The 27249-nt window shown below is 42.8% G+C and overlaps 1 protein-coding gene and 1 long non-coding RNA gene across 4 annotated transcripts in view; one reads left to right on the top strand and one right to left on the bottom strand.

Annotated features, from left to right (window-relative positions):
* The window catches only part of LOC307203680, a 398536-nt gene that overhangs the window by 280194 nt on the left and 91093 nt on the right, over window positions 1-27249 (top strand). The gene's annotated exons all lie outside the window — the stretch shown is intronic.
* NFRKB (nuclear factor related to kappaB binding protein) lies at window positions 1529-27178 on the bottom strand. Of its 3 annotated transcripts, none has more exons than XM_079956120.1 (27): window positions 27030-27178; window positions 24858-24958; window positions 24015-24170; window positions 22765-22966; window positions 22058-22185; window positions 21077-21251; window positions 20038-20139; window positions 19158-19231; window positions 17896-17980; window positions 16809-17010; window positions 15799-15907; window positions 14858-14984; window positions 13781-13846; window positions 12896-12975; window positions 12768-12811; window positions 11808-11868; window positions 10574-10748; window positions 8806-8912; window positions 8184-8307; window positions 7378-7457; window positions 6693-6913; window positions 6012-6300; window positions 5332-5601; window positions 4143-4931; window positions 3706-3812; window positions 2814-2949; window positions 1529-2471 (listed from the first exon to the last, which is right to left on the bottom strand). In XM_079956120.1, exons 3-27 carry the CDS (start codon window positions 24147-24149, stop codon window positions 2349-2351), a joined length of 4011 nt encoding a protein of 1336 aa, XP_079812246.1. In that variant the 5' UTR covers window positions 24150-24170; window positions 24858-24958; window positions 27030-27178; the 3' UTR covers window positions 1529-2348. The 3 variants fall into 3 exon arrangements, with proteins under 3 accessions (XP_079812246.1, XP_079812248.1, XP_079812247.1); XM_079956122.1 differs by having other exon boundaries at window positions 11808-11865; XM_079956121.1 differs by lacking the exon at window positions 27030-27178 and adding an exon at window positions 26944-26967.

Below are 27249 nucleotides of genomic sequence, written 5' to 3'. Positions count from 1 at the left end.
ATTTACATGAAGGGTACCAGGAAACGGGAAACATTTTGTATTTCCCCATAATATAAAAAGGAACATCAATGTTGTAGAGAGGTGATCATATTATCAACAGAAGCAATTGTGAAGGTTCCAAAGCAGACATACACACAGGAAGTTAATTTTGATTTCAAACAAGAAAACAATTCAGTTTTCATCAATGTAATCTAGAAATAAAGGCCTCTTCCCACACTATTATTTATTCAGCATATATAAAGTAAGAAGTTTGTAGTACCGCACTGAAAGTGGGGAAAACTCAAAAATTCTCTCCGTCAGTGCCCTCCAAACAATAGTTACCTTTTATTCACAAAAGCAGTTTTCCAGTAATCAATGTTCTGGACTAGCCTACCAAGTCCTCTGCACGGGACTGCCTTCAAAGAGTCTAGGAACATTCTATTGGTCCAGACTGCAGCAGCTGGGCTTTGGGCAGGTGCTTATCCTTGGTAACAGAGCTCCCTTTCTACATCCACTGCATGGACTTCCAGTCCATTTCCATCAAGGTGCTAGTGATTTACCTTTGCAGCCCTACAGGACTTAGGTCCAGGATATCTGGAGGACTGTCCCCTGCCCACTTCCTGATTTGCAGGAGAGGCTCTTCTCCAAATCCTGAAGGTGAGCAAATGGAAATTGGGAGAAGGCCTGCTCCTTGGCAACTCCTAGAACCCTGCCTCTAGGGAGGTACAGAGTTGACACTTTCTCTTTTAGTTTTCTGCCACCTGCTGGAAGACAGTTTTCATCCCAAGAAGCATTTACCTTATTTACCTGATGGGAGTTTTACTGCACTGATCCACTTCTAATTTTACCTGCCAACTGTTCTCTGTTTGATTTATTTTTTTTAAGTTACCCACAGCACTTAAGAACAGTGGAAAGGCAGGGGTATAAATGCACCTGACAAATAAATGTGGGTTTAAAAAGACAGCAAAAAACCACAGAGGAAAGGACTAAGTTTGTCCACTTTTGCTTTAGGCAGTTGGACTGGAAGAGATAAGCCAAGTTATGCCCAGTCAGGTTCCAGTGAAAAATATCCTTTTCTGAATGTAGCAGATGCTGTTAATCAAGAGAGCTATAAACTTAGCTAGCTGGCCTTAAAAACAATAAATGGCAGGTGTTTGTCAAATTTATTTGGGGGGGGGAGGCGGACACCCAAGAGTAGCTACCTCAACAACTGAAAGGCCTTACCAAATAACGGGTTTAATCTCCTTTAATATTATTCTGTATTTTTCCCCCGTTGTCTCAAAATGATCATTTTGTGCATCAATAGCAGCCCTGGAATCTTGCCTCTACTTTGTTCTAATAAGCACAATTTGCTCACTTTTAAAAAGGGAAAAACTGAAACTGACAATCTGTTTATTATTCCAATGCTGTAGAGATAGCATATAAAGAGTATGTGGGTGTGTTGAGCAATATTTTTCCCCCGTTAGTGTGTAAATGTTCCTAATTGGATAAAATGCATTTTGATAAGAGATTCAGTTAACAATAGAAAAGACAATAGTGATAATCAACATCAGTAAAATGAATTTATATGAAGAGAGCTTGGTACACAGTGTCAAGCTTTCTTTAGCTTTTCATTCCAAAAGGTGACTACCCCATCCCATAAAGTCCAAGGTGTTAAGCTTCTCCGGGGGAGGGGTTTGCTTTTGGCTCTTTTTCACAACCAGTTTAGAATACCCTCTTCTCTTTCTCTCTAGGCCTTCTTCCGAGTATCTCACATAATGTTGAGCATTTCACATAAGGTCAATTTTATAACACCTTATATAAATGCTTAGTTTGATGAGGATAAAACAGTATAGGTGAAGTTTATGCACAGAGAGGGAAGGAAAGTTGCCAAGAAACTCTTCGTTTTTTAAAAAAACTGAATGAAATTATCAAATAAACAGGTGAAAGCTTAGGCACCAAATATTAAAAATCCAGCATCAGAACGTCCATAAGAACCACCCTGGAAATGATAAAACTGAAGTCCGGCACAATATAACTTGTCCATTTCTTCTAAGACCTTCTTGCCTTAATTCAGCAGGTTTCTTTGAAACTTACATTCTGTTAGGTTGAAAATTAAAAGAGACCAGCCTTTCTGAGAGGATGGCTGGGTCCAGCAACTTAACATGAAGGTGTTAAGGTTATTAAAATACAGCACTCCAGGAGGCTTGTGTTAGGGGTTCTGCTTATTCTAACAGAATCCAAACGACGGGCATTTCCCACAAGTGCTTCCAAAATATCAGGAACCAACTTGTGGGTAAGTAGAGTCTGACTCTAGCAAGCCCTAGTTGGGTGGAAAAAGAATAAGAGGGCTGGAGTAACACTTGCAAAATTACAGCTTGCCGTTGAATTTACTGATCTGGTGGCTGTTTTGGAGACGGCGCTGCTGTCACGACAACAGTGGAGACTGCTTTTGTAGAGCCAGACACTGTTCCCTGCTGGAGATGGGAGGCTGGGAGTGTCTGAATTCGCACCTGTGCAAAACGGCATGCAGAAGGAAAGAAAATACATTTAATCATTCAGTTCAGCCTCTGCCACGTTGCAGAAACATAAATACTACTGGGAACTGAACTGTAATCAAGCAAAGCCCTCCACTCCCATCTTGCCCTTGTCTTCAAGTTACCAGTTCCAATGTTTCAGCAAGTGTATTCGCAGGACCCACACACACCCCACACCAAATTTCAGCTGCTTACTGGAATTTCAAAAATGAAAAATAATCAGAACATTTGTGTGGTACAATGATGTTGGGACGGTGCCATGTCAAGGCAAAGTCCTGATGCAACAGAGATAAGGGGGAAATGAGATACGGGCCTTACCTGTGTGGCCTGGCCTTGTTGCTGCAGCTGTTGTAGCTGCTGTGCAGTCAGGAAGCTCACTGGCTTGTTCCCAGCAATCAGTTTCGTCCCAGCTGGCATGGTGGTGAGAATGATGTTTCTACCCAGTCCGCTGATACTATTGGAAGAAACCCATTAAGAAGTTAGTGGTGACACAGTGGGGCTGGATCTTGCTGAGGTGCCTCTTGCATAATAGCAGAACTTAGAAAGTGTGTTTATACCACATTGGCCTTTCAGTCCTGGTCAGAACCACCCTCAGGCTCTGAATATGCTACAAGAATGTGTCTAAACGCAATCCTGAGCTCAGGATTAACCACCAGCTGCACTTTTTACCCTTCCCCTTCCATGGGGTGGCTGCAGAATATCTGCACAATTCCATGCTGCTTTAGAGGGGAACTGCCTAATGAGTAGGAAAAGCAACCAAGCCTTCTTTTGAGCTTTTAAAAGGGCAGCTTGAATTTGTGTAAAAAACCAGCAGGGACAGATTTTCCATGCTTAGAAACGAAATGCTCCCACCTGCCAACATCTGTAAACCAAGCAACTGTCAAAGCCACAGCTAAAAGGGCAGGCTGAAAAGTTGGCAACCCCAGAAGATGAGTATGTGAAGTATCCAAATCGAAACACCACCAACACTGGTAAACTCATCTGACACTAGTTGGATTTGTGAAGCAAGACTCAGTAGTGTCCATTAGCACTTCCTACAGGCAGAATTTGTTTGACTCATTTTCTGTGACTAAGAGGAAATTTGCAAATTTGAGTGCTTTCAAGTCCTTTTGGCTAGGCCTTCCATTAATCTAATTGTGATCTGCAATAGTGGCTCATCATACACAAATGCAGTCCTGAAGATTGAACAGAATCCTCCTATGTTACTCACTTGGCCCCAAGGTTGCCTTTGATAATGGGGGTCGTCATTACACTCTTGCCTTTCACAGGCTGGCTTATGACGGAGAGGGGCACTGTGATACGGGCAGGCAGCTTCCCCTGGGAAAAGAAGCATCAGACACAGAAATTATAGAGGTTCAGCAACCATCTCTCTGCCACACAGTTACCAAGAAAGGGGGGAAAGGCCCTCCCCCAAATTAAAGTTTTCAGGATGCTGAGGGATTCCCAGAACACATACACAGTTGTTGCTAATGGCATTCAATGCTCTTCCATAAGTCAAAGCCAACTTAAGACAGACAAGGTGGCATCCCCACTTAGAAACGGATGCTTGTCAATCAAGCTTATCCTACCAAAAAACAACATGGATCAAAGAATTGTAGTGTTGGAAGGGACCCAAAGGGTTATATATCTCCTCCAGGGATGACTTACTGCCTGGGAGGTGGAGACGACTGTGGTGCTCACTGGAACCTGTCGCATAGTTGTGGTCCCTGTTCCTATTGTTATGGGCGTCCCTGCCCCCCCTGACACAACAGCAACCGCCTTGGACACAGAAGCAGTCATGGTTGGCAGAGAAACAGCAGAGGTGTGGACTGTGCCAGGGACGCTCACAGACGAGGCAGCGGTCATCTGCTTGGCATGAGTGGCCACTGTAATGGTCTGCCCAGCTTTTGGTGGCATCACCCCCATCCCCTGCACAATCCTTATCGTGGCAGCTGGCTTGGCTTCAGTGGATGCCACCGTAGTGATGGCCTTGCCCTTCTGATCTGCCACAGTCATGCCCAGAGCAGGCATCAGCCGGAATGCAGAGCCAGTGGACTCCACAGTCTTCAAGTCAGGAGTAACTTTGACCACTGTGGGCCCAGCTGGGCCCGGTGAGGCAGAGGTGGGCGTGCTGGTCTTGGCGGGAGAGTCAGAAGACTGGATGGGGCTGGAAGTCACACGCAGAGTGGCCGAGATGCCCTTGCCGGCAGAAGTGTTGCCAGTGGCTGCAGCAGTGAAGAGGTCTTGCGTCAGTTTGACAGTGGTGACTTGGGACTTGGCCAAGGTGGCCATCATGTCAGGAGTAATGCGGAGAACTGTCTGTCCCTTTGCATCAGTGGTGATCGAGGAGGGAGGCAGGCGCAGAACGTCCTTGCCTTGGATGCGGAAGTTGGAGGCGGTAAGCGGGATGCTGCTCCCAGACTGGCTTTTCATCCCTAGCTGTCCGGTAATAGCCACCTGTAAGGAAAAATGTATTGTGCTGAATATCTCTCTTGCAGACAGACACAGACACATACCATTTCTGCAGCAGAATGCTATACAGCACTGGGTGCATGGATGAATGCCAAGCTCCATTAAAGAGAAACAAGGCACGCCAAACTAAGCTTACTAGGAAAGGGCAAGATTTTCAGCAGGTGCTCACATGCCCATGTATATTTTGCCAGCCACAGCATTTTGGGAAGGGACCCGTTGGTATTTTATAAGCACAAAGTCATCGTGCTCAGCTTGTCAGCTTCTCAAGGGCATCTGGCTGGCCACAGCTGGAGTCAGAACACTGAACTCACTGGACTCAAATCCGATCAGCATAGGCTGGCTTTTATACTCCAAAACCATTTCTCAGTATGGTACAGCTCCTCACCTGTTTGATGATATTTTGGCCAGCTACGTTCTGGAGGACTGTGGTGGATGAAGAGGAGGAAGTCGAGGAGGAGGAGGATGATGACGACAGAGACACAGAGGAGGAGTTGGGGGCAGAGCTGCCTGGAGAACTGGTCACTGGCTTTGGGGCAGGGCTGAGGGCTGCCGAGATCCCTGTCCCAGCAACACTGACTGGTCCTGTGACAGAAACTGCTGGCCTTTGCACCTGGACTGGGCTGGTCTGAGCTTTCACCGTGACAGTGTTGACAGCCTAGGAACAAGAAAAAGTAGATGTCGTCAAGGTGGTTGTCTTTTTGCCTATTCAGTGCAACACCCTTCTATTCAGTTTCATGATGCCCTAACATTATTAGAAATCCTGAGGCAACAGTCCTCACCCTTGAAGAATTAACTACTGGGGATACTCTTTCCAAACGCTTCTCTTCCAAATGCCCTTTAAAACCTATTTTATTCAGGAATGCTCTCTCTTCCAATCACGCTCTCTCTGTACACTTGCATGGCTTTCCTTCAGTTCTAAACCGCCCCTGGGATTTACTTGCTTGCAAAAAGTATGATGTGTCTTAAGAGATGACCATAGGCCATAATTCACATAATTCAGATGACAATTGGGGAAGAAGACTGCTAATCCTTACTTCTGGCTAACTCCACAGAGATATCCCTCACCTGAGGCAGTGCTTTGGTTTGTGCAGAAGTGGAAGGGGCATGGACCTGAGGAACAGGTGCTGGTGGGGGCTGTTGCTGCTGCTGGATCACTGGTGGGGCTGGCTGAGACACAGGTGGGTGGCTGGACTGTGTTGTAACCACTCGAACCTGTGGGAGTCCTGAGGAAGATGTATGGCTGGCCACACGAGGAGGGGGGGTTTGCTGAGGCCCAGTTTGTGCTTGGGTACTCTGTGCCGTGGAGAGCAAAGTCCCCAGCTGCGGCATGGTGGGAGAAGACACCAGAAGGATGCTGTGAATAAGTTGAAAAGAGTAAGTTGATTAACTTAAAAGCACAAGTTTGTTCTAGAACAGGCCAGCAATCAGCAAAGTTTTCACTATTTTGCTTTAAGCTGCCAAAATCAATCAAGGATTTAAAACGTGTATTGACAGGTAATAATTTTAGCTGCAACCAAACAATAACTAGCTCACTGAACAGATAATTCATTGCAAGACTACATAAACAGATTTTTACAACTGATTAGCAATATCTATGTGATTTTCACCTTCCCTGCCCCACTCAGGCAAGTAATCCAAGTTGAATGGTTTTGCTAATATAGTCTTCCTTTTTTGTACCACTTGGGGAAGGTTCACTTGCGGAAGATTCTGCTTAGGGTTTTTTGCAAAGACAGGGAAAGGATTTACCTTTGGTTGGGTTTAGCTTGCTCTGATGCAACGTTTGGCAGACTCTTGTTAACCACGGAGACTGGCGGTGGTGAGATGGGCATTGCTGGCAGCGGAGGGGCAGTGGGTGTCACTGGAGTCACAGGGGTTGGTGGCATGCTGGAATCACTAAGGCTCAGCTGGCTAGGCTCAGAGGTGCCACTAGTAGCCACTTTCACTGAACTCTCCTTGCTACTGGACTTCTGCAAAGGCAACAAAATAGTGGGCATCAATGGGGGTAGGATGGGGTGGAAATGCACTAAGCCCAGACAACCCTGTGCAAGTGGGAAGAGGGCTGTTTAGGGATAGACTAAAGCTTTCCTGGAGTCTATTGGTGATATTATCGTATTTTTCACTTTATAGGATGCACCTTGTTTTAGAGGGGGAGAACAAGAAAAAAAAATTCTCCCCCTCTCTGCTCAGTGCCCCTTCAGCGAAGCGGCAGGAGAAACAGAGCCCCTTCCATTTCTCCTCCCGCTTTGCTGAAGGGGCACCGCGCAGCTCTCCCTCTCTGCTGAAGCCAGGAGAGTCTTGCTCTCCCGGCTTCAGCAAAAGGAACCCGAAGCCTTTGGAGCGCAGCTGCACTCTAAAGGTTTCATGGATAAGCACCTGAAACAGTGGACAGTCTAAAAATCTGTGCCCCATGTATTTACATTGAGCAACTTACTATCTTTGCAGGAGGTTTAGACTTCTGCTGAAGGGCTTTTCTAGCTTTAGCTGCAGCCGCCTGAGCCTGATGAATCAGCTCTGCAAGGAAGAATAAGGAAGGGTTCTCAAACAGATGCTAAGAGTGAGACTGCCCACCTATGTAGCCAGCTTCTCTTTTTCCTTGAAGTACACTTCTTCTTCTTCCAAGAATTCCTACTCTGTGATCAATAGAAAACATACCAAACTAGATAATTTGCCAGACAGGAAGAGGCAGGTCTTACATGAAATGCATGTTTATGACATTTTCTGTAAATGTGTCCCCTGAAGGAGGCTTTTATGCCTTTCAATTTGAATGATGAATAAGAGAAAGTGATTGCTGTTTGGTCAGGAACAAGAGGCAAATTACATGTTCCACCTCCATAATGGCAAAATTTACAGTAAACAGGACAAAACTTGTTTATATCTCATTTTTACTAGCTGGCAAGGATTTTACTTAAATACACCTTTAGGGGGAAAAATACGTACTAAAATTGGATATGTTTCTGTGTGTGTATGTGGGTACCCTAAAGCATGAACAACACCCTATATCCTTGCACAATCAGGTTAGCCCAAGTAACACATGTGGGGATATAGGATCGTTCTCCAGGACTGGGAGTTGGAGCTACACCTCACCCCCACCCTGTTCCTGAATTTGTAGAATGCTGTGAGTTTTTGAAATGGGATTTTAAAAATTCAGCACCAGTTTTCTTCTTCATTTAAGGCAAGGCCACCTCTATCCAGTATATTGCAATCTGGTTGCTGTAAGGCCCTCCAGCGAACACCCACCAAACTCCTCTTCGCTCCTGTCTCGATGTAGGTATATCCATAGCTTACGTCCAATATCATATTTCACACAGGGATCCTTCTCATAATGCAATCGATCCAGTGCACCACTCACCACAGTGTTAACCTGAGAACAATTAAAAGGAGGATGCAAAACTGATCAGCTCAGAATCATCATAGCAAATATGTTTTGCACATGCAGGAAGGAAGAAAAGGGGCATGACAATTAGAAGCAAAATGGATGTCTAAAATAGCCCCATACTGAGATGGTAAATCGTCTGAGAAACATACATCAAGCCCTCAGTCTATCTAGATCAAAACAGGCCTCCACTCGTTACCATGTATAGCTTCCTCGAGTGCTGTAGTTCTACAACAAAGATGACAGCACCTGCAAGGTGGAGTGTATTATACACATCACTACCAAAAACTGTTGTTTCAGTGTTTAGACTTCATTACAAAACTGCACTGCCAACTCCATAAGTTGGTCTACAGCTTTATCACTCTCGTAAGCTATGGAATTGTATGCCTTAAAAATCAATCACAAGGTGCTTCTCCATTCAATAGGAGCAATTCTCATCAGAGAGGAACGCTGAAAAGAAAATGCCTCTGTGCTCTCCCAGTTTACCTGAGCACTGGTGACATCAGGAGCGAGGAATTGAGAGTCTTTAAGCAGCTCACAAATCTCAGCACGAGTTCCCTCTCCATTAGGAAGACGGGCAGCAGCATCCCTAACTGAGACAGCAAAAAAGATCAAAGCATTGTGAAGACCTCAACTGACACAAAGACTGAAGTAACACTTGAACCATTCAGGTTCCACTCACTGTGTGGGTTCCTAACTTTAACTTAAGGCTTTATACCAATTGAACACTTGCTCTGGATAGCAGTCCCACACCCTGAAGAAATAATCAAGGTCATTGGCTACTTATAACATAGAAAAGCAGGTGGATTTAAGAATAAATCTGGGCTTCCTTGCTGCTCATCTTCAGCCAGTGTTCTCATTTCATCTTGGGCTACAGCCCCAAACCCTGCAATATAGCTCTCTAACAGAACAATAAGAATGTCTCCTGTTTCTGTTTCTCTTCCCCTCTCTTTCTTCCACATATTTTTTATTATTATTATTATTATTATTATTATTATTATTATTATTAATAACCCACCCATCTGGCTGGTTTTCCCCAACCACTCTGGGCGGCTTACAGTACATATAAAAACATAGTAAAACATCGAACATTAAAAACTTTCTGATATAGGGCTGCCTTCAAAGCTCTTCTAAAAGTTGTGTAGTTCTTTATCTCCTTGACATCTGATGGGAGGGCACACACACTGTGTGTAATCGTTCCCTCAAACAGACTGAAAGGTTTCTGCCTATTTTAAGCAAGTTTAACAAACTTTTCTTACTTGCAGGCTTTCCAAGGACATGCTTATTCCGCACCACAGGTTGTTCCTCCCTCTGTTCCCTTCCTGTGTTATGCTGTAACTTGGTCCCTTGTTAATCCTGGCTACAGAAATTCCTCATGGACTGTGCTTCCTACATGGAACAACCAGGCTGAATCCCTGGCATCTCCCATTCCAAAAAGGCAGCAGGAGAGGGGACAGGCCTCCAAGAAGCCACTGGCATTCAAAGTAGGCAATACCAGGTTACAGGGACAAATGTTCTGACCTGGTATAAGGGAGCTTCGTATCTCCAGCTTTTTCACTGCAATCTTTTTCTCTAAACCGTGAAGCTGCCCTATGCAGTGTCAGAACATAAGAAGAGCCCTGCTGGATCAGACCAAAGACCTATCTAGCATTCTGTTCTCAGTGTCCAGATGCCTATGAGAAGCACAGAGCAACACATGAGTGCAACAATATCCTTCTGCAAGCACCTGGCAGCCAGAGGCATCTCGCCCAATACTAGGGATATATATAGTCATCGTGATTAGCACCCACTGAACATGGTGGCTATGTCTTAATTACCTCCAGTATCAGAGGCAACAGGCCTTTGTATACCAGTTGCCAGGGATCAGAGTGCTATTACCTGTCTCGGTCACTATTGCCAGCAGCGGCCACAAAGGTCTTGGGTGGAAGTCTTCCTAGTCCTACTTCCAAGGGTCTTTTAAATGGAAACACCATTAATTGAACCTGGGACCTTCCTTTATTTAGGATAGTTTTTTCCCCTCGTCAGTGTCTAATTCTCAAGGTGACTAACATAACAGTTTATCATTGTGAACAATTAAAGCGTGACCCCGCTGCACTGCTGTTTCCTCTCTTCTTACAATCTATTGTCACCTAAAAAAGACTGTAACGTGTTGAAATCTCTCTCTCTCTCTCTCTCTCTCTCTCTCACACACACACACACACAGAGAGAGAGAGAGAGAGAGAGAATATGAATGAATGAATGAATGTCAACTTACCAAGAGACAAGATGGTGACATATGCAGGCCTGTCTGATCGCAACAGAGAATGTTCTCGGGCTTTGTTCAGAGAAGTTTCCTTGTCAAATACACCCTTCACAGGGCCGACCACCGACTCAAAGCCATGCATGCGGAAGGTGAAGGCCTTGTGGGGCTGGCTGTACCTGTAACGTTCCTGCACATGTCAGAGAAAGAGAAGTGCTCAGATGAGCAAGAGATTGAAAGGGCAAAAGAACAGAGCAGGTTTCTAGATCAGCATCTATGGCTAACACGTAATGTGAACTGAGTTAATAACAAATGCTTAGGGGAAGGCAAAGATTAGGAAGGGCAACTGCTTATATTTCAGTCATGTATACTGAGGAGCATATAGGCAGCAAACCTCTTTATACTAAGCATTAATCCCTTAGTCTCGAGTATCTCTCAGTTTTGCATTTTCAAAGATTAATGCTGGTCAGATATAATACTGATAATATTGGTAAAGACAATTGGAGGAGAAATGTGTATATCTTTCAGCCCAATTATTATTATCCCCCCCCAAGCCTCCACATCTCTAGTTACAAGCCAGTATTATCTAATGTCTACATAAGAGGTTATAAAGCCCAACAGCTCATGTGGAATCTCTTATTGCTGCAAAGATCGGGGCTTAGCCTACAGTAAAGAACAAGACTCAGCTAGGTGATATAACGTAGCCAGCACATACAATGCAACTACTAGGACATTAGTATTTGACACCTTAATGCTACGAAGCAAAGCAATGTACATAAGAACATAAAACACAATCTGTGTGTGTTTTTAGGGTTCTCTAAATGTTTATATGCTTTTCTGCTAGCTAATTTTTAAGCACCCTCTTGTCAAATGGTGTGCTGGTTCCTTTCTTTTTGAACATTTAAGAAGACACGTTGAAAAAAGGTGAGAAAGTGAAATGAAATAAAGTTATTTGTCATTAGGAATTTCTGTTTCTTTTGACTGTTACTGATGCAGGTGAATATTTTAGTCAAAAAATGGACTACTTAAGCTGAAAAGCAAAATATGTATAAATTGGAAGGCAGGCATTTTAAATGATTTTATAGGTTTAAATGTTTTCCACCCACCCCGTTGTATCTTTGTAAACTACTTAGAGACTGTTGCAGTTAAGCAGTGTATCAATTGTTTAAATAAATAATAAAATAAAACTTCCCCATCCAATCCTGGCAAAGCATAGGCATGCATGGGACAAAATGTGCGTCATCCTCACCTGTTCCTGGAAAACACGTTTCTCTTCCCCAGTGCTAGGCCGGACTACATAGTCAGTCCTTCTGAAACAAACAACAACATGAGGTTGGAGTGCATACATCCACCTTCCCCAACATGGTTCACTCCAAACCTGATCAGAACCCTTCAGAGTCAGATCCCCAAACCAACTAAAAAGACGGTTGTGAGGGAGAAAGGGGAAGGAAGGAAAATTGTATCCAGAAGGTATATACTTTTGAGTGTTGGCGCTGTCCAAGTAACAGAAGAAGAAAAAGAGAATCTAGCAACCTGGATTACCTCACAAGTTCTGCTAGAGAATTTTTGCGGCACTTCTTTAAAAAATTACCATTCTAGGATTTACTTTTTGTCATTATAAGACAAAAGGTCATGATGCAAGGAGCAGCATGTTATTCAAACCTGAGCAAGATAAAATGTAATGTAGAAAGGAGATTAATACTTCTTGGCAAGTATGCATTCATTTGCTGCTAAATGCTGAAATTCTTTTGGTGAAAGCTTTTAAAAGCAAAGTACAGCTAGCTACTCTATGCAGCAGTTAATATTTGGAAATAAAAGGCAGCCCAACACTGAAATTATAGGGAGAATATATGGGAAGAGTGTAATTTGTCCAATGCACACTCAGTATTCCTGCCAACTTCCTCCTGCTTCTGGCATGATCAGTGCAAGCCAAGATTTTACAGTCAGAAATAAACTAATACAGATGCAAGAGAAAGGAGCAGAATCCAGCTCATTTCTCAATATTTATTGACTGGAAAAATGAACCACACTTCAGAACAATGTAATTCACACATTTGAGTAACAGTTAATGTTGAGCTTTCTTTTTAGACAACTTGTTTGTTTCACATTAACTGATGTAATAATCTTTGCAATAAAATTCAAAATAGGAAAAAATAAGTGTAACCCTAACTAACACTTGAGCAGATTTCTGAACTGAATATATACTTACACTCGGGGATTAGGTGTGGTGGCATCTGAGCTGTCTTCATTGTCCTACCAATGAAAGAAAGATTTTTGTCAGCACATTGGACAAGCCATCTGGGATGCTGCCACATTCCTACAAATATCCTCTCTCACCTTGAAGAAGATTTGGTCTTTTGTCTCCAGCCAGAGCTGGAAGAGCGCTGCCAGCTCCTTCTCATGGTCTTGTGAAGAGCCTAAGGTGAGAACCGAAAAAGAGGAAAGGAGAGTTGTTACCAACTGCTGATATCTGCGCTACAGTAGTGGTACTAAAGATGACGTAGGGTGCACCCACCTTAGCCAGGGCCTTTATGCAAAAGGACATGAAGCAAAGGCCTTTCAATGCATTCCCTCTTGCAATGTTCCAATTGTGACAGGGGGGCATAGTGTGACTCACTTGCTGTGCTGCATCCCAGTTACCTTCCACTTATTGGAGGGCTGAATGTCTGCAGCACAGAGCTTGTTTGACTCCTGGAAGCCCCCTGTACTGCACAGTCCTATGCTGTACAGGGAGCCTCCACCAGCAGAACTGATAGCCCAGCATAGACATAACTCCAGTGCACTGAGGCAGCCAGGAGCACAGTGGAGTGGTCAGCAAGTGTGTCTTTGCTCTCCCTTGTCATACAATTGGAATTGGGATTGCACTGATACATCTCAAAGAAGTCTCTCAGTCCTTGAAGCTGATTTAAAGCCTCGGCTGTGACCGAGAAGGAGGTGTAAAAATAGGGAAAGCAACATTTATTTGCCTCTTAGTAGACAACTGGGATGATAACATAATGCAAGATCCATGCAAGAGAAGTTTTTTAAACACACACACACACTATGATTTTACATAGTCAAAAGTCTACTATACACATAGGACTATACAGCTATAAAGGTAGTAATAGAGGATGAAGCAGAAGATGTTCAGCCACTCCAGCTCCAAATGGAAGCTAAATGCCTCAAGAGAACAGCAGGCAACACTTATTAACAGGAGGGGACAGAGAAGCAAAGTTACTTTACCTATCAGTTTCCACTGCTGAGTTTTCTCTTTGAATTCAACAAATGGAGAAAAACTGGAAGGAGCATCTGTAATAAAAGATACCGTAATGTTTCATATGTTTAGACATTACTGGGATACCCTTTGTCCCCAATTGTCTCCTGTAGGATGAGATAGTCAACTGTTGGCTATTGGTACACCTTATTCTAAAGTATGAGACAGTTTCAGTGGAATCAGTTTGTTCATTAGTGCTGGTGATAAACACCACCAGAAGGCTCTGTGCAGCTAGGTACCTAGAACTCTGTCACATCCATCCATGAGGTGTCTGCATTCCCCTCTGCAGAAGCAGTCTGGGCGTGGAAGAGCAAATGCTCTTGTGCAAAGCTTTGTACAAGGGTTTGAATGAAATCATCACCTCTGGATTTCAGTTCACTTTTCTTATGCAATGCTCTTTTGCTAAGATGGAAATAGCCCTTCCATGTACAGAAGTGGCTGGGCATATCTGAACCCAAGTTGTCGTCTCCAAGAGCCACCTTGCCATGACAGTACAAAGGATGTGGGGCTGCAATCAATGTAGTCACTGTGCAAGTGGAACAACTTTCACTTGTGCAATGGAACTTTCCCCCCTCCTTCGCCCATGCACCCACACAATCTGTTCTGAGGGCTCCCCATACCATTTGGAGCTGGTGGTGGGAAGGAATTCTGTTGTGCAAGCAGAACTCATTCCGTTCAAGCAATTACTTCACTGGATTCAACTCAAAGATACAACAGGTTGCTGGCTATCTTTGCTTACTAAGCAGTTTTGAATTAAGTTTTTCAGGAACAGAATCAGATGTTGCCTCAAGGTTAAAGGGAACAAATTTGGAAGATAACAATTTGGATATCAAGAAATGTATCCCTTCTGCAAAAAATTATCATTTCACATCAAGTGGCTACCATCATAAATAAGGAGAACAGGAAGAAAGGGCTGGATCTAAGCCATCTATGACACAATGCAATTTTATAAGCAATAGCTGTTCACAGGCCATGACAGATAGCTAACTTACTTCATTCTTGGCACAGCTCAAGAAGAAAAAACCCTGGAAAAAAGTGGGACTTACCTCTGCTGTCACCTGTGAGATACTGCAGTGCAGGCAAAACGAGTTCTGACCAGTTGGGGGCGAAGGAGAACCAACTATTTAATGTGCTGGCAGGGGAAGACTGCCAATCCATGACTTTATCCTCAAGCTGAGCAAAAGAAGGGAGGGATGGTGATAATGAGAAATACTAGTGAAATCCCAAACCATCTTGGAAATCACAACTGAGACAGAAATACTTTAATCAATAAATATAAATAAAGCAGTTTCAAATCACAGCACAGCAGATGGAATCAAAAAGACTGCAAATCCACAGAAATGAACTATCTAATGATGTTTGAAAACCATAGTTTTGGAAGGATCTCTTGGTGGGGACAAAAGGAAGGACAACAAATACAAAAAAGAAACAACAGATTGTTTTAACGAATAGGCACCAATCTAAACACTCTTAGGCTAAACGTGTCAACTTAGAAGTAAGGCCCACTGAATTTGATGGCACTTACTCCCACTTAAAGGGACGCAGGTGGCGCTGTGGGTTAAAGCCTCAGCGCCTAGGACTTGCCGATCGAAAGGTCGGCGGTTCGAATCCCTGCGGCGGGGTGCGCTCCCGCTGCTCGGTCCCAGCGCCTGCCAACCTAGCAGTTCGAAAGCACCTCCGGGTGCAAGTAGATAAATAGGGACCGCTTACCAGCGGGAAGGTAAACAGCGTTTCCGTGTGCGACTCTGGCTCGCCAGAGCAGCGATGTCACGCTGGCCACGTGACCCGGAAGTGTCTCCGGACAGCGCTGGCCCCTGGCCTCTTAAGTGAGATGGGCGCACAACCCCAGAGTCTGTCAAGACTGGTCCGTATGGGCAGGGGTACCTTTACCTTTACCTTTTTTACTCCCACTTAAGTGTATAAATAGGGTTACATCCTAAACCACCCAACTACCAACACAAGAACGATGTCCAGGAAAAACTCTTACCACTGAGAGACTAGCAGGGCCTTCTAGAAGCAGAATCTCCAGAAGCAGAGAAAAGAAGCTGAAGGATATTTCATTTACTCCAAGACACGGCTTGATATCTTCAAGAGGCCTTTGAGAGAAGATGAATTGGCTTTAACTGAATTGGCTTAACTGAATTTTGAGAATGAGGAGGCTTAGCATATCTACCTGTTTCTTTCTTTGTATTCAAAGTACTTTCATGTACAATATTTCAGCAATCTTACAAACAAACCAGTAAGACAAGAGTGGGGAACCTGTGGCCTGCCTCCAGATGTTGCTGAACTCCCATCATCCCGGACCACTGGCCATGGTGTCTGGAGCTGATGGGAGTTGGAGTCCAACAACATTTGGAGGGCCACAGGTTCCCCACGCCTGCTGTAAGAGATAGTAATACTGAACTATTTTCATGAAACAATTTTTTAAAGGGGAGGTTTAAAGCCAATATGATATGAAGTTGATAAGCTTAAGGTTATCTAATGTATTTACAGCTTAGGCAAATTATGACTGTCTCGTGCATGGACAGTCAAAATGATGTCACACGCATGCGCGGAAGCAGCGAATCATGACCCTCGCACGCGCAAATTGCATTCGCTTCTGGATGCGAACAGGGCTCCGGAACGGATCCCGTTCGTATCCAGAGGTACCACTGTATTTTCAAATTACACTCTCTCTCCTACCATCTTTCATGTGCCAGTGTGCCCTGCAGGCTGACTTTAAATTACACTGCTGCATTACTGCACACCATGCATTTTATTTTCAACCACTATGCAACACAGAATATAGACAGACACCTTATTCATACTTGCAGTTTATATGGGCTGTATTAACTATGCTGCATCACTTCTACCAGGACAAAAAAAGCTTCTTTGTGCTGAACTTTTCTATTTTGATTCATTCCAGTGTGACTAGAACTGGCTTCGTTGTAAATATGCCTCATTATGCAATTCATGGACCACATCCATTGTGTGCATTCTCTTCTGGAAGGAACTTACTCTTCTTTAACAGATGAGAGAGATGGGGGATCCCAGATAGGCGGGATGGGGGATGGATTCTGAGACATTGAAGGCATCCCTTCAGTGTTGCCAAGGGACTCAGAGAAATCCTCTGCTTCTGATTTAATCACTTTTAGCTTCTTCTTCTTCTTCTCTTCCTTTTCCTTCACCTTCTTTTTAAGGACAGCAAGGTCAAACAAAGCTTCAGTTTAAAAAGAGAGGAAGGATTTGTAAGTTGCACATTACAAATTAAGCAGGGTGTCAAATATCATCCAAGAGGTACAGTTGCCCAGACTTTAGCTTATGGAAGAATGCAGAAGTGCAAGTGTGACCGCCTCTCCCGCCATGTCAGAGTAACAAAAAGCTCTCAGTGCAAAAGATGTAATACCCCATTTTACAAGTTACAGCTGCCGACACTGTTTCAAGAGCTGCTGCTAAAGGAATTCAGAAATGGTTTGGTCACATTACAGGAAATAGCTAAAAAGCAAACTAGGCACACGGTTTTAAAAACATATACCTCTGTGAATCACAGCCAATATCATTTATAATCAGAGCATTTCTTGCATGAATTGAAATGAAATAGAACCCAGTTGTAGGATGTGGCAGGCAAGTATAATTAACCAAAAGAGCAAATATGATCAAGCCAACCCAATGTTCTTCGCATTTACATAAATACAAACATAGTATTTTGATTCCTAGACACATTTTCAAGAGATATACAAGCAAGCCTCCTTTTGAAACAAAAATGAGATATGGAGAGCTCAAAAAAAGGGACCCCAAGGGTCATCTAATTCAACCCTCTGCAATGCAGGAATAATATTTCAACCAAATTTATTTTGTCTGAGAAATGGTTGCTTAAAAGCAAAGGGCATCCCCAACATGGAAAGCATCATATTATTGTGGACTCTTCCTGATTATCACCAAGTGACACTGCAAATCTTGCCACATTTTATTTGCTTATAGTTTTAGCTCCCATCGGTAGTAAAACCTGAACGATACAGTAACAGATGTTCATCTGCTAACAACTCCAGCTAAAGAAAATAGTAAATATGCAGTCATGTAGCAGCCTTGAACTTGATTCACATACCTGCCAAGGATCCCTTCCTACCAGCATTCACGCGTGTCATGATATCATTCAGAGTCAGATCCCCAGTCATGAGGTCAGGATGGCTCTATAAAAGACAAAGAGACATTCAACAAGGAGAACGGCAACCATAAAACAAAACTGGAGAATGAAAGACACCTGTTGAGACTGAACTATCATACATTGCTTTTTCTGTTGTTTGCCAATAAAAATTATTATTTATAACAGATATACCTAGAGAAAATCTCCACTTAAAACTACAGTTCAAGCAAAATTGAACACAAGCACCTCCCCACTCGTGTACGACCACTGAAACGTGCATTGTTTTTGGTGTCGAAAGGGGGCAGGGTGGGCCAGAACGGACCTGCACACATCCCACCGATGTGCACAGCGATCCAGAATGGAACCCAAACATAAGCAGAGATTCCCCTGTACTCAGAAATCACAACACCAAGTGTCTTTGGGCTATAATCCCAAACTCTCTTCAGTGGGAGTAAGCCTCATTTAATGAAACTTACTTCTAAGTAAATATGCTTAGGCTTGTGCGACATCATATTTAAACCAGGGATGGGGAAGCTTTGCCCCCCCCCCAGATGTTGTTGAATTACAACTCCTTAATCTTCCTTGACCACTGGCCATATTGGTTGGGGCTGATGGGAACTGGATTCCAACAACAACTGGTGTGCCACAGGTTCCCCACCCCTTGCTTAAACTTTCTTGCTTTCTGTATGGCAGAATAAAAACCAAATTACACCGTCATGCAGCTAAGGTACATCATTCCAGCAGGTTCCAAATTGTCTCAAGTATCCCAAGCCCTGTCCAGGATATAGGCTGGATTCCCAACTTGCCACTACAACCTCTTCCACCTGAGCACCCCAAACTTAACCTACAAATGAAAAGCAGCTGAAATCTCAACAGAATCCTTTTGCTCCCATACTGTACTGAGTCTGCAGTGTAAGATCAGCTTGCAAATATTACTGTGGCTGCAGGGGAAAGAGGATCAAATTTTCTCTCAAGCTCCCTGGACTTTGTTTTATAAAACTGAAAATCTGTTTCTCATGACATATTCATGCTGTGATCCAATGCACACTTACCTGGGAGTAAGCCCCACTACACACAGTGGAATGTACTTCCAAGTAAACATGCTTTAGGATAGGACTGCTAGCAAGGAAGAAGGAGGGCCTTATTCTCTAGGGCCCTTGCTGCAGAAAGAGGCACTAGCAAAAGAGTACTAAGAAGTAGTGGCCTCCTTATGGTTTGCTTACAGGTTGGCGCTTGCGTTTTTCATGATGTTTTTTCAGTATCATCTTCAGGTCATTCTCACCAAACTCCAGTTTATCTAGGGGAAAACGAAGTCAATACTATCAAAAGTTTGCTGTAAATCTATTTACATGACACATTTAACTGAAATGCTTCCATCTTCAACAAGCTTTAGGTGCTTACAACCAATTTTTCTCAATTGACTATAAATTCCTACTAGTTACAACCTATGGCTTGCGAAATCTACTACTATAAGATTGAGGGGAAAAACAGGGTCTTATACTTTTTCTTTCAAAGCAAAAAGCCTTTATAAATCAGCATCTCACATTAGACCGCCATAAATCTAATTTAAAACACATTTTATTTTGTAAAACAAAGTCATTTTCACTTGGTGGCATAATGCAGATGAATGGTTAATTAAGAAGATATAAAATGAGCCTTGACACTTCAAAAAAAAAAAAAAGCATGTCAATGTGCATTAATATAGTGGCAGCTACTACATGAAAAATGCCAATACATTTGTGTATTGTTGGCAATACATGTTAATACATGTCAATCAGTTATAACAGTACAATTTTAATTGTATTTTAGTATTGTTTAATGTATTTTATATGTACCTCTTTTGTTGCTCTCTTTATTGTTTGTGTATGTGAATGGCCTAACTGGCTAACAAGCAATAAACCTGGCTGGAAAACTAGGTTGGATCATGGATTGAGAGCAATAATGCCCAATACAGGAGGAAAAGAAAATGGCCTTTAACAGTCTTTAAAAATTGGAAGGTGGTCTCTAAATTCTAAAACAAAGGAGGAAAATCCTGTGAGAAAACATCTTTTTAATGTATAAAGTTTTCAAGATGAGTCAGACTGAGATACCACTTGAGCTTACCTGCTGTTTTCATGTCTTGGGTTGATAATGTGGGGATTACTCTGAGAGGAACAGTGGGGCTTGGGCAATGGGCTGGAGAATTTGGAATCCAGGAGCTCAGATCTGAAATGCAACACAATAGTGAGGTTTCTACAGGAATAGTAGCAGAACAGAAGCAACAAACCTGAACACATTTCTCTAGGCAGCAGATGCACTCATACATCCAAGTTATTTAGTAATTTTGCTTTTTCAATCAACTGAGTTGGAAAAGTATGGCTCTATTTGAAAGGCTATAGAAAGGGGAAGTACTGTTAATCAGGATATTTTCCTAATTGTAGCTCTAAAACTTATAAAGCCAGCCATGATGTTTTAGTATGTTAATCTGACTTAGAAAAATATTTAGGTTTTTTAGAAAGCACCCAAAATAAAGAGCTCTGTGAGCACGATTTTAGTTAAAGGATAGTAAAAATGTTGAGAAAGGCAAACTGGAAGTAAGATCTGCTCACTTCTCAAGCAGAACAGGGTTTAAGAAGAGGGCACCAGGGGAATCAAGAGGAGGACTACATTGATAGAAAAGATCACCCAGAAGATACACACATACTTAGAAGGACATTAGTCCTACAGATGTTAGCATGAAGTTTTCCCTGTATCAGCAAATGCACATTCAGCCTAGCATTTATAAACCATCTTCCATTAAAGTCATGCTACAGTATTAAATGGTACAAATAAAAATATCCATGACACTGCACCATTTTTATAGGGACACATGTCCTTATAAACCCACTGTTAAGGGCATAGTAATAGTCTCTTGGATCAAGCCAATGGCCCATCTAGTCCGGCATCCTGTTCTCACAGTGGCCAACAAGATTCCTGTGGGAAACCAGCGAGCAGAACATAAGCACTCTCCCCTCCCATGGTTCCCATCAACTGGTATATATGCAAGTTTATATCATCACTGATTTCCATGTTCAGGTTTTCAGATGATACAGCATTAAGGACTTCTCCATCCACACTTCACTTAAGAAGCTTTTGTTTATTCTAAAGAATACCTTGCCATTACCTTCTTCATCTGAGGATAAGGTGGTGTCTCCACATTCCTCTTTCACTTCCCTGAGGATTTTCAGGAACCGCCGATGTGTTCGCCGGTCCCGTTCCTCAGCAGCACAAGCAGCTGCTGAGTATTTCCTCTTCAGGGCCAAATCTGGACCACCTTTCCTAGCAAGCTCCAACAGATGCTGAAACAGACATATGCATAGCAACATACTGAATTCCATCTAAGCTCCTGTGACTTACAAGAAACATATACATTAATTTTTTAACGTTTAAACAAAAGCCCATCATGTAAGTCACCATGACAGCCAAGTGGATGGGGCAAGATACACATCTTCTTAATGAGTAATATGCAAGGATGGAGGAGTTCTAATATTCAGGGACCAAAATCAAAGCCTTAGGAATCAACATGACTTCATTTAGGCACTGGTCCCTGCACAATATATGCCACTACAAAGGCTGGGATCCAAAAAGCTAATAATTGTATGCAGAAAGGAGTGAACATTCCCAAAAGGTTTAAGCAAATCAAAACTTTTAAAAGGAGACTCCCATGCTGCATCATAAACAGCTTTCAGAAGTCCCTTTATTTTCTAATATTATTTACTTTGGTATGTGGCATAGGGGAGGGGTCACTGCTCAGACTTAGAACACATGGTTTGCATGCACATGCTTTAACTCCTGGCAGCACCTCCAATGAAATGGTCTCAGAGTGCTCTGTACCCCAGACAGCTGCCACCAAAGGAAACCACGCCAAGCTAGATGGCAGAATGACCGTATGCATTAAAGGCAGCTTCTATGTTCATAGCTACAATAGCACTCTTTAAGAAACCCTCAAGCATATAGACCCCTTAAGCGCCAAGAGCTTCATTGTTCTTCGAATCCCAGCCTTGTGTGAAGACACCTGGGCAACCAAATGAGAGATTTCTCCAGTCTTAGCGACAAATACTGCACTAAAGCTTATATTCTACGGAATATTTATTCAAATGCTTACATTCCGGGAGGAAAGGATCTGTTTCAGCAACCGGTAGAAGTACTGCTGTTGGGAACTGAGGTAGCGCTTGTACTGAGACTTGAAGCAAAGCTGTCGATACTTCACCACTTCAGGATTGAAGTGTCCATCTGTAACAAGAACATGTACCATGGTTACTGCTGTTTTGGTGTCCTGCTGCCTGAAAGTTATTTTTTATTTTTTACCCAAAAGCTGCCACTTGTCAGATCTCAAGAGAAGGAAGGCACTTACCCCACCAAAAAAACCCGGTTATGCAATAATCATGTGTATTTGGGTAGAGTAGAAGGCACTTTACTAAGCATCAAGAAGAAATTGAATATCTAACTTTTACCCTGTCAATGGGACCCTGACCACATAGAAAGGGGAACTGGGATAATGCAAATTGCTGATGCTGGACTTACAAATGACTAATTTCAACACACACAAGGAAAGAAGGAAATGGGATAGACTTCCCCTTCCTCTCCCTTCTCCCCGCCCCCTCAAACTGCAGGACAGGACAGAGATTGGATGAGACACAGAGTGCAAATGTACTGCATATGGGAGCACTTACAAATGTGCAGCACTACAACACACACAGCAGCACATAATTAGGGGGGCGAAGTGACTTCCACTTTCAGGACCTACAACTTGTCACCTTACATAGCAAAGTCAAGAAGCCAGGTAAAAATACAGACAAATCTGCCACTGACCGCGGAAGAGTTTCTGGGCAATGTGCAGGGGGTTTCCAAACCGAAAATTCTCTCCACTGAACAGGGACAGGATAAGATTATTCTGATGTTCAGTGTTGCTTTCTGGGAAGTGAGGCAAAAACTTTTTCAGGTGTTCTCTTTGCGAATCCGTCAGCACTTCCTGCCATGTTGAAAGACTGACAACTTCAAAAAAGATTTCAGGCTACAGAAGGGTGGGGGGAGAGGGAGAGAGATATGAATGAAATAAAATCCTTCAAATGTGATCCAAAAATTCCACTTTTGAGAAATGCAACAGTATCATATAAAGCTCCTCAATTTTGTATTTATACAAAAAAAGAACAAAATGAAAATTGTTATGGACTAATAAGATAAACTAAGAAAACCTGTTCTTTAGCAGGAAAAGCTGTTAAGTTACAGTATGTTCCATTAAACTCTGTTGAAAGGCTCTGAGGAGTTTATAGACCCAATGGCGTAGTTTGCACATCAAGGTTAGCTATGTATAATGACTTACTGTGAACAGGCAGCATCTTATGCATGCTGCACAATCACTCATGCTTCATTGAAGCTTGGCTTGTCATTAGATCTGAACCTAAGATCTATGATTCTCCTGAACAAACTATGATGAACGAGCATTGTTTGCTTGGGAGAAAATACCATGATCCCAGGTATAGATATAATGATAATCCATGTTTCATAACTTGTTGCTCCTGCTTGCTGCAAGGGAGGAACTAAGCAGGCAGCGATAAGGTAGCATGCCTGGACACTAACATGTCACTCAATCACTGTTATGTCCAGGGTCAGGAACCTTGGCCCTCTAAATGTTGTTGCACGCCAACTACCATCAGCCCCAGCCAACACAACCAATGGTCAAGGATGATGAGAACTGAGATGCGCAATTAACTTTGGCTTATCAGGACATGCAAATTGGGTTACTTAATGGTTTTTTACAGACAATGAAAACAAAGAAACATTATTTGGGTTTCCTTTACTAAGTCTTCACAATTGCTATATACCCAAGGACTGGATGCTGCCCAAGTAACAAAACCCTGCTGCCTCTCTCATGCCCTACTTGCGAGCTTTTCAGAGGTATCTGTTTCTGAAGCTGTTCCTGTCTAATTTAGTTATCAAATGTTTGCTGAGATGCCACCACTTTTGAATTATTCCTCCAAAAGATAGTAATGGTTCCTTCTCAGATCACACTGTTGTTTTACACTATATGGAAGAAAAAAGGTTACTCCAGTTCTACTTACATCTTCCAAGAGATCTTCTGGCAAGCTAATTCGAATGGATCCCAGCATGCAATCCTCCATAATCTGTGTGCCATTTCCTTCTCCAGATGGCCCCAACTCTAATGGGTCGGTGAGCATGTGATCCAAAGAATCCATTGTTCATGCCCTAATGAAACTCTAGAACAAAAAGAAACTTACTGTAACCAAGAAGCTATTTTCACAATTCCACTATAAGCAGATTTAATATTAAACAAAGTATATTTAATTATTATTACAGACCAAATCAGTTGACACTTATTTTAAAATCATGTTTGTGTGTGTAGCTCTTACTGCTCTTGGAAAATAAAAGCCCAGTTTAACACTTCACACTTTAAAACATACTGTTCTACTACAGTATAGTATAGTTTGTTCTCTGTCCCTCTCTACAAAAGCTCTTGCAAAAAAAGCTCATATGTGCTTACCAGGAAGCAGAAAAAGAAGCCTTGCTGAATTCCTCAGGATTTGTGTGTGGTGGAAGGAAAGTAAAAACATAATAGACAAAGTGTGAACTGCTGCCAGAGAATGCCTGGTCAACAGGAGGTCTTTCTTAGTTACAGGTAACCATGGGAGATGTGTTTTTTGCAAGCCTGTTCTATGATTGAGTAAATAAAAGGTGTAACTATTTATTATAGAACAGCTTCTAAAGAATTATGTCTATGCATACAGAACAATTTCAGTGTCACAACAACAACATTTAACCGAAATAATAAAAATACATTACTATTTGGCAAAAGAATGTAATTCATGTTCGAAAATAATTATAGTGCCATGTCTTGAGGAATTACTAAAAAGGAAAGTTCATTACTTGCAACTGGTGATATTTACCTTTTATTTGAAGAACACACAGCTTCTCCAGCTAGGGACTTCGAACATCAGTTACAGAGGATGGAAGCAGACATATAGCTGCCATCTGAAATATATTGGTCCTGAGAAAAAGATTTATTCTCAAATGAACAAGAGTCACATTTAAAACAGTGTATTTTATTAATTGAATACTGCCAAACCAAACAAATTTCCACTGAGTGGTGGGGTTTTTTAGTGCTCCGTTACAAAAACAATTTATCAAAATGAGTACACCTCACTTATCTTTTGATAGAAATTCAGACAATAAAAAATGAAGTCTCTGTCTTCACCAATGTTTTGAAGAAAAAAGGGAGGGGGAACCAGAAGTTTATCTGCTATGCCAGCAATAAAAATTGCAACACACTTCTAGTCAAACAGAGAATTTGCACTTGAGCCCCAGAAGAACATTTGGTTGCCCACATTGCTGGGGTTCTTGTTGCCATTTGGCTAGTCTTGGATAACATTGGTCAGTCTAGGTTAACGTTCATTAACATGGTAAATTTCTGGTAATTTATTTATTACATTTATGTACCACCTTCTCCTTCAATGAGCTCGAGATTGTGTGCATGGTTCTCCCCCTTCCCATTTTATGCTCACAAAATCCCTGTGTGCTACATTAGGCTGAGAGACAGTAACAGGACCAAGGTCACTCAATGAACTGCATGGCCAAGTGGAGATTCAAACCCTAGGCTCCCATGTCCTGGTCCAACACTCTAAATGTCATACAATCTGGGGTGGAAATTTTTTCAGAGTTGTATTTCTCCAAATAATGCTTTCCACTTCTTAAGTTCATTAGTAACAATGAATGGAGCTTTGTTTATTTAATACAAATAAAACAGACATGCTAAATTAGATCACTCTTCAAAACATTCCAAAATGTTCTGATGAAAAAATTACCCCAATTTTGCCACAATTTTTGTCTGGAAAACAGTCGCCACTGCAAATTTCATCTTAGAAGAGGCATTCCCTCCTTCATGGGAGAGAGAACTGGGGATTGCCACTTCTAAGATGATGCTAGGAAGATCTACATGCATGCATCGTACAAGGCACCCCACTTCCACGGATTCTACTGTAACCCTTCCACCAGCAGTTGAAGACTGCTTTATTTTGGCAGGCTCTTGGGAACAGACTGTTTTTAAAGGAAAGGGCTTTTAGTAGTACTGTTTCGACAATCTGCATTTTAATATATAAAAATATAAAAAATTGTGCAGTAGCACCTTAGAGACCAACTTTCACGTGCATTTTAACAGACTTTGTTTTATATTGTTTTAATTCTCCCATAGTTTAACCACTTTTGAACCGTTACCTTTTTTTAGCTTTCCGTATTTCACCTGCCCTGCTTTAATTTGTGTAAACCAACTTGAGCCCTGGTCTAGGAAAAAGACAGGCTATAAATAATAACAACAATAATCCTTCATCTATGTTATAACCCCATCCTGTTTTGGAAGGTCATCTGACGCTCATAGGAGCAGCTTTTGGGAGCTGCATGGCTGGACAGTGAGAAGTGGACACCCCAATTTTGCACGAATAGATGCATCTTCAGTCAGCGCAAAAAAAAAAAAACAACCCCTAATATATATATATATATATATATATATATATATATATATAATAAAACCCCCTAAAACACATGCTTCCTCATCCATCCACCCACCCACCTTTGGGAGAATTTCCCTCATGATACAAGATTAGCCTGTCAACTACACTGTTAATCCATTCCCACTGCCAACAATTTGATGAAGCAACAGCCTTTATTGTCTGCAAAGCCAGGTTAGGCTGTGCACCTTACGGGCTTGCCCAGGCAAGAGCAGAGGAAGCCCCCTGCCCCCGAGGAACTTGCACTCTTAAAAAAAAGGCGAGGAGGGGAGGCAAGGGGAGGGCCCACGAGCAAAGACAGTTCCCCCCCCCATGCACCTCATTCTTGCCCCCCACAAACCCGCCTCCCTACCTTCCCCACATCCCCCCAGGTATATCTATTCGCGCCCCCTCCCCAAAGTTCTCAATGCCCCCCTCAAACTTTGACCCACAGGAGACCTTCAGCACCACACGCGCCTGCCCCGTTTGTTACCTCAGAGGCCTCTCAGGTGAGTAAGAGGATCCGGCCCCTCCGCGTTCCAAACAGACGCAACCCCCCCCCCCCGAACCCCCGCTCACCTGCACCCGGCTCAGGCATTCCGTTTCCAGGTCGAGGTGGTGGTAGTGGTGGTTGAGAGCGCATGCGCCGACGCACGCGAGGCCTCCCTTTCCAGGCACGCGCGCCGTGGGCGCGCCCAAGCTTGATCCTTCCCTGCCTCCCGCGGAAGGAAGGAAAGGAACGAAGAAACAAAACGTCGCGCATGCGCACCACCACCACCTCCTCCTCCTCCTCCTCCAG

Source organism: Podarcis cretensis (assembly GCF_951804945.1).
Source record: "Podarcis cretensis genome assembly, chromosome: 15".
Taxonomy (NCBI): Eukaryota; Metazoa; Chordata; class Lepidosauria; order Squamata; family Lacertidae; genus Podarcis; species Podarcis cretensis.
The sequence above is the reverse complement of the archived record's forward strand: the minus strand, read 5'-3'. Positions and strand labels throughout refer to the sequence as shown.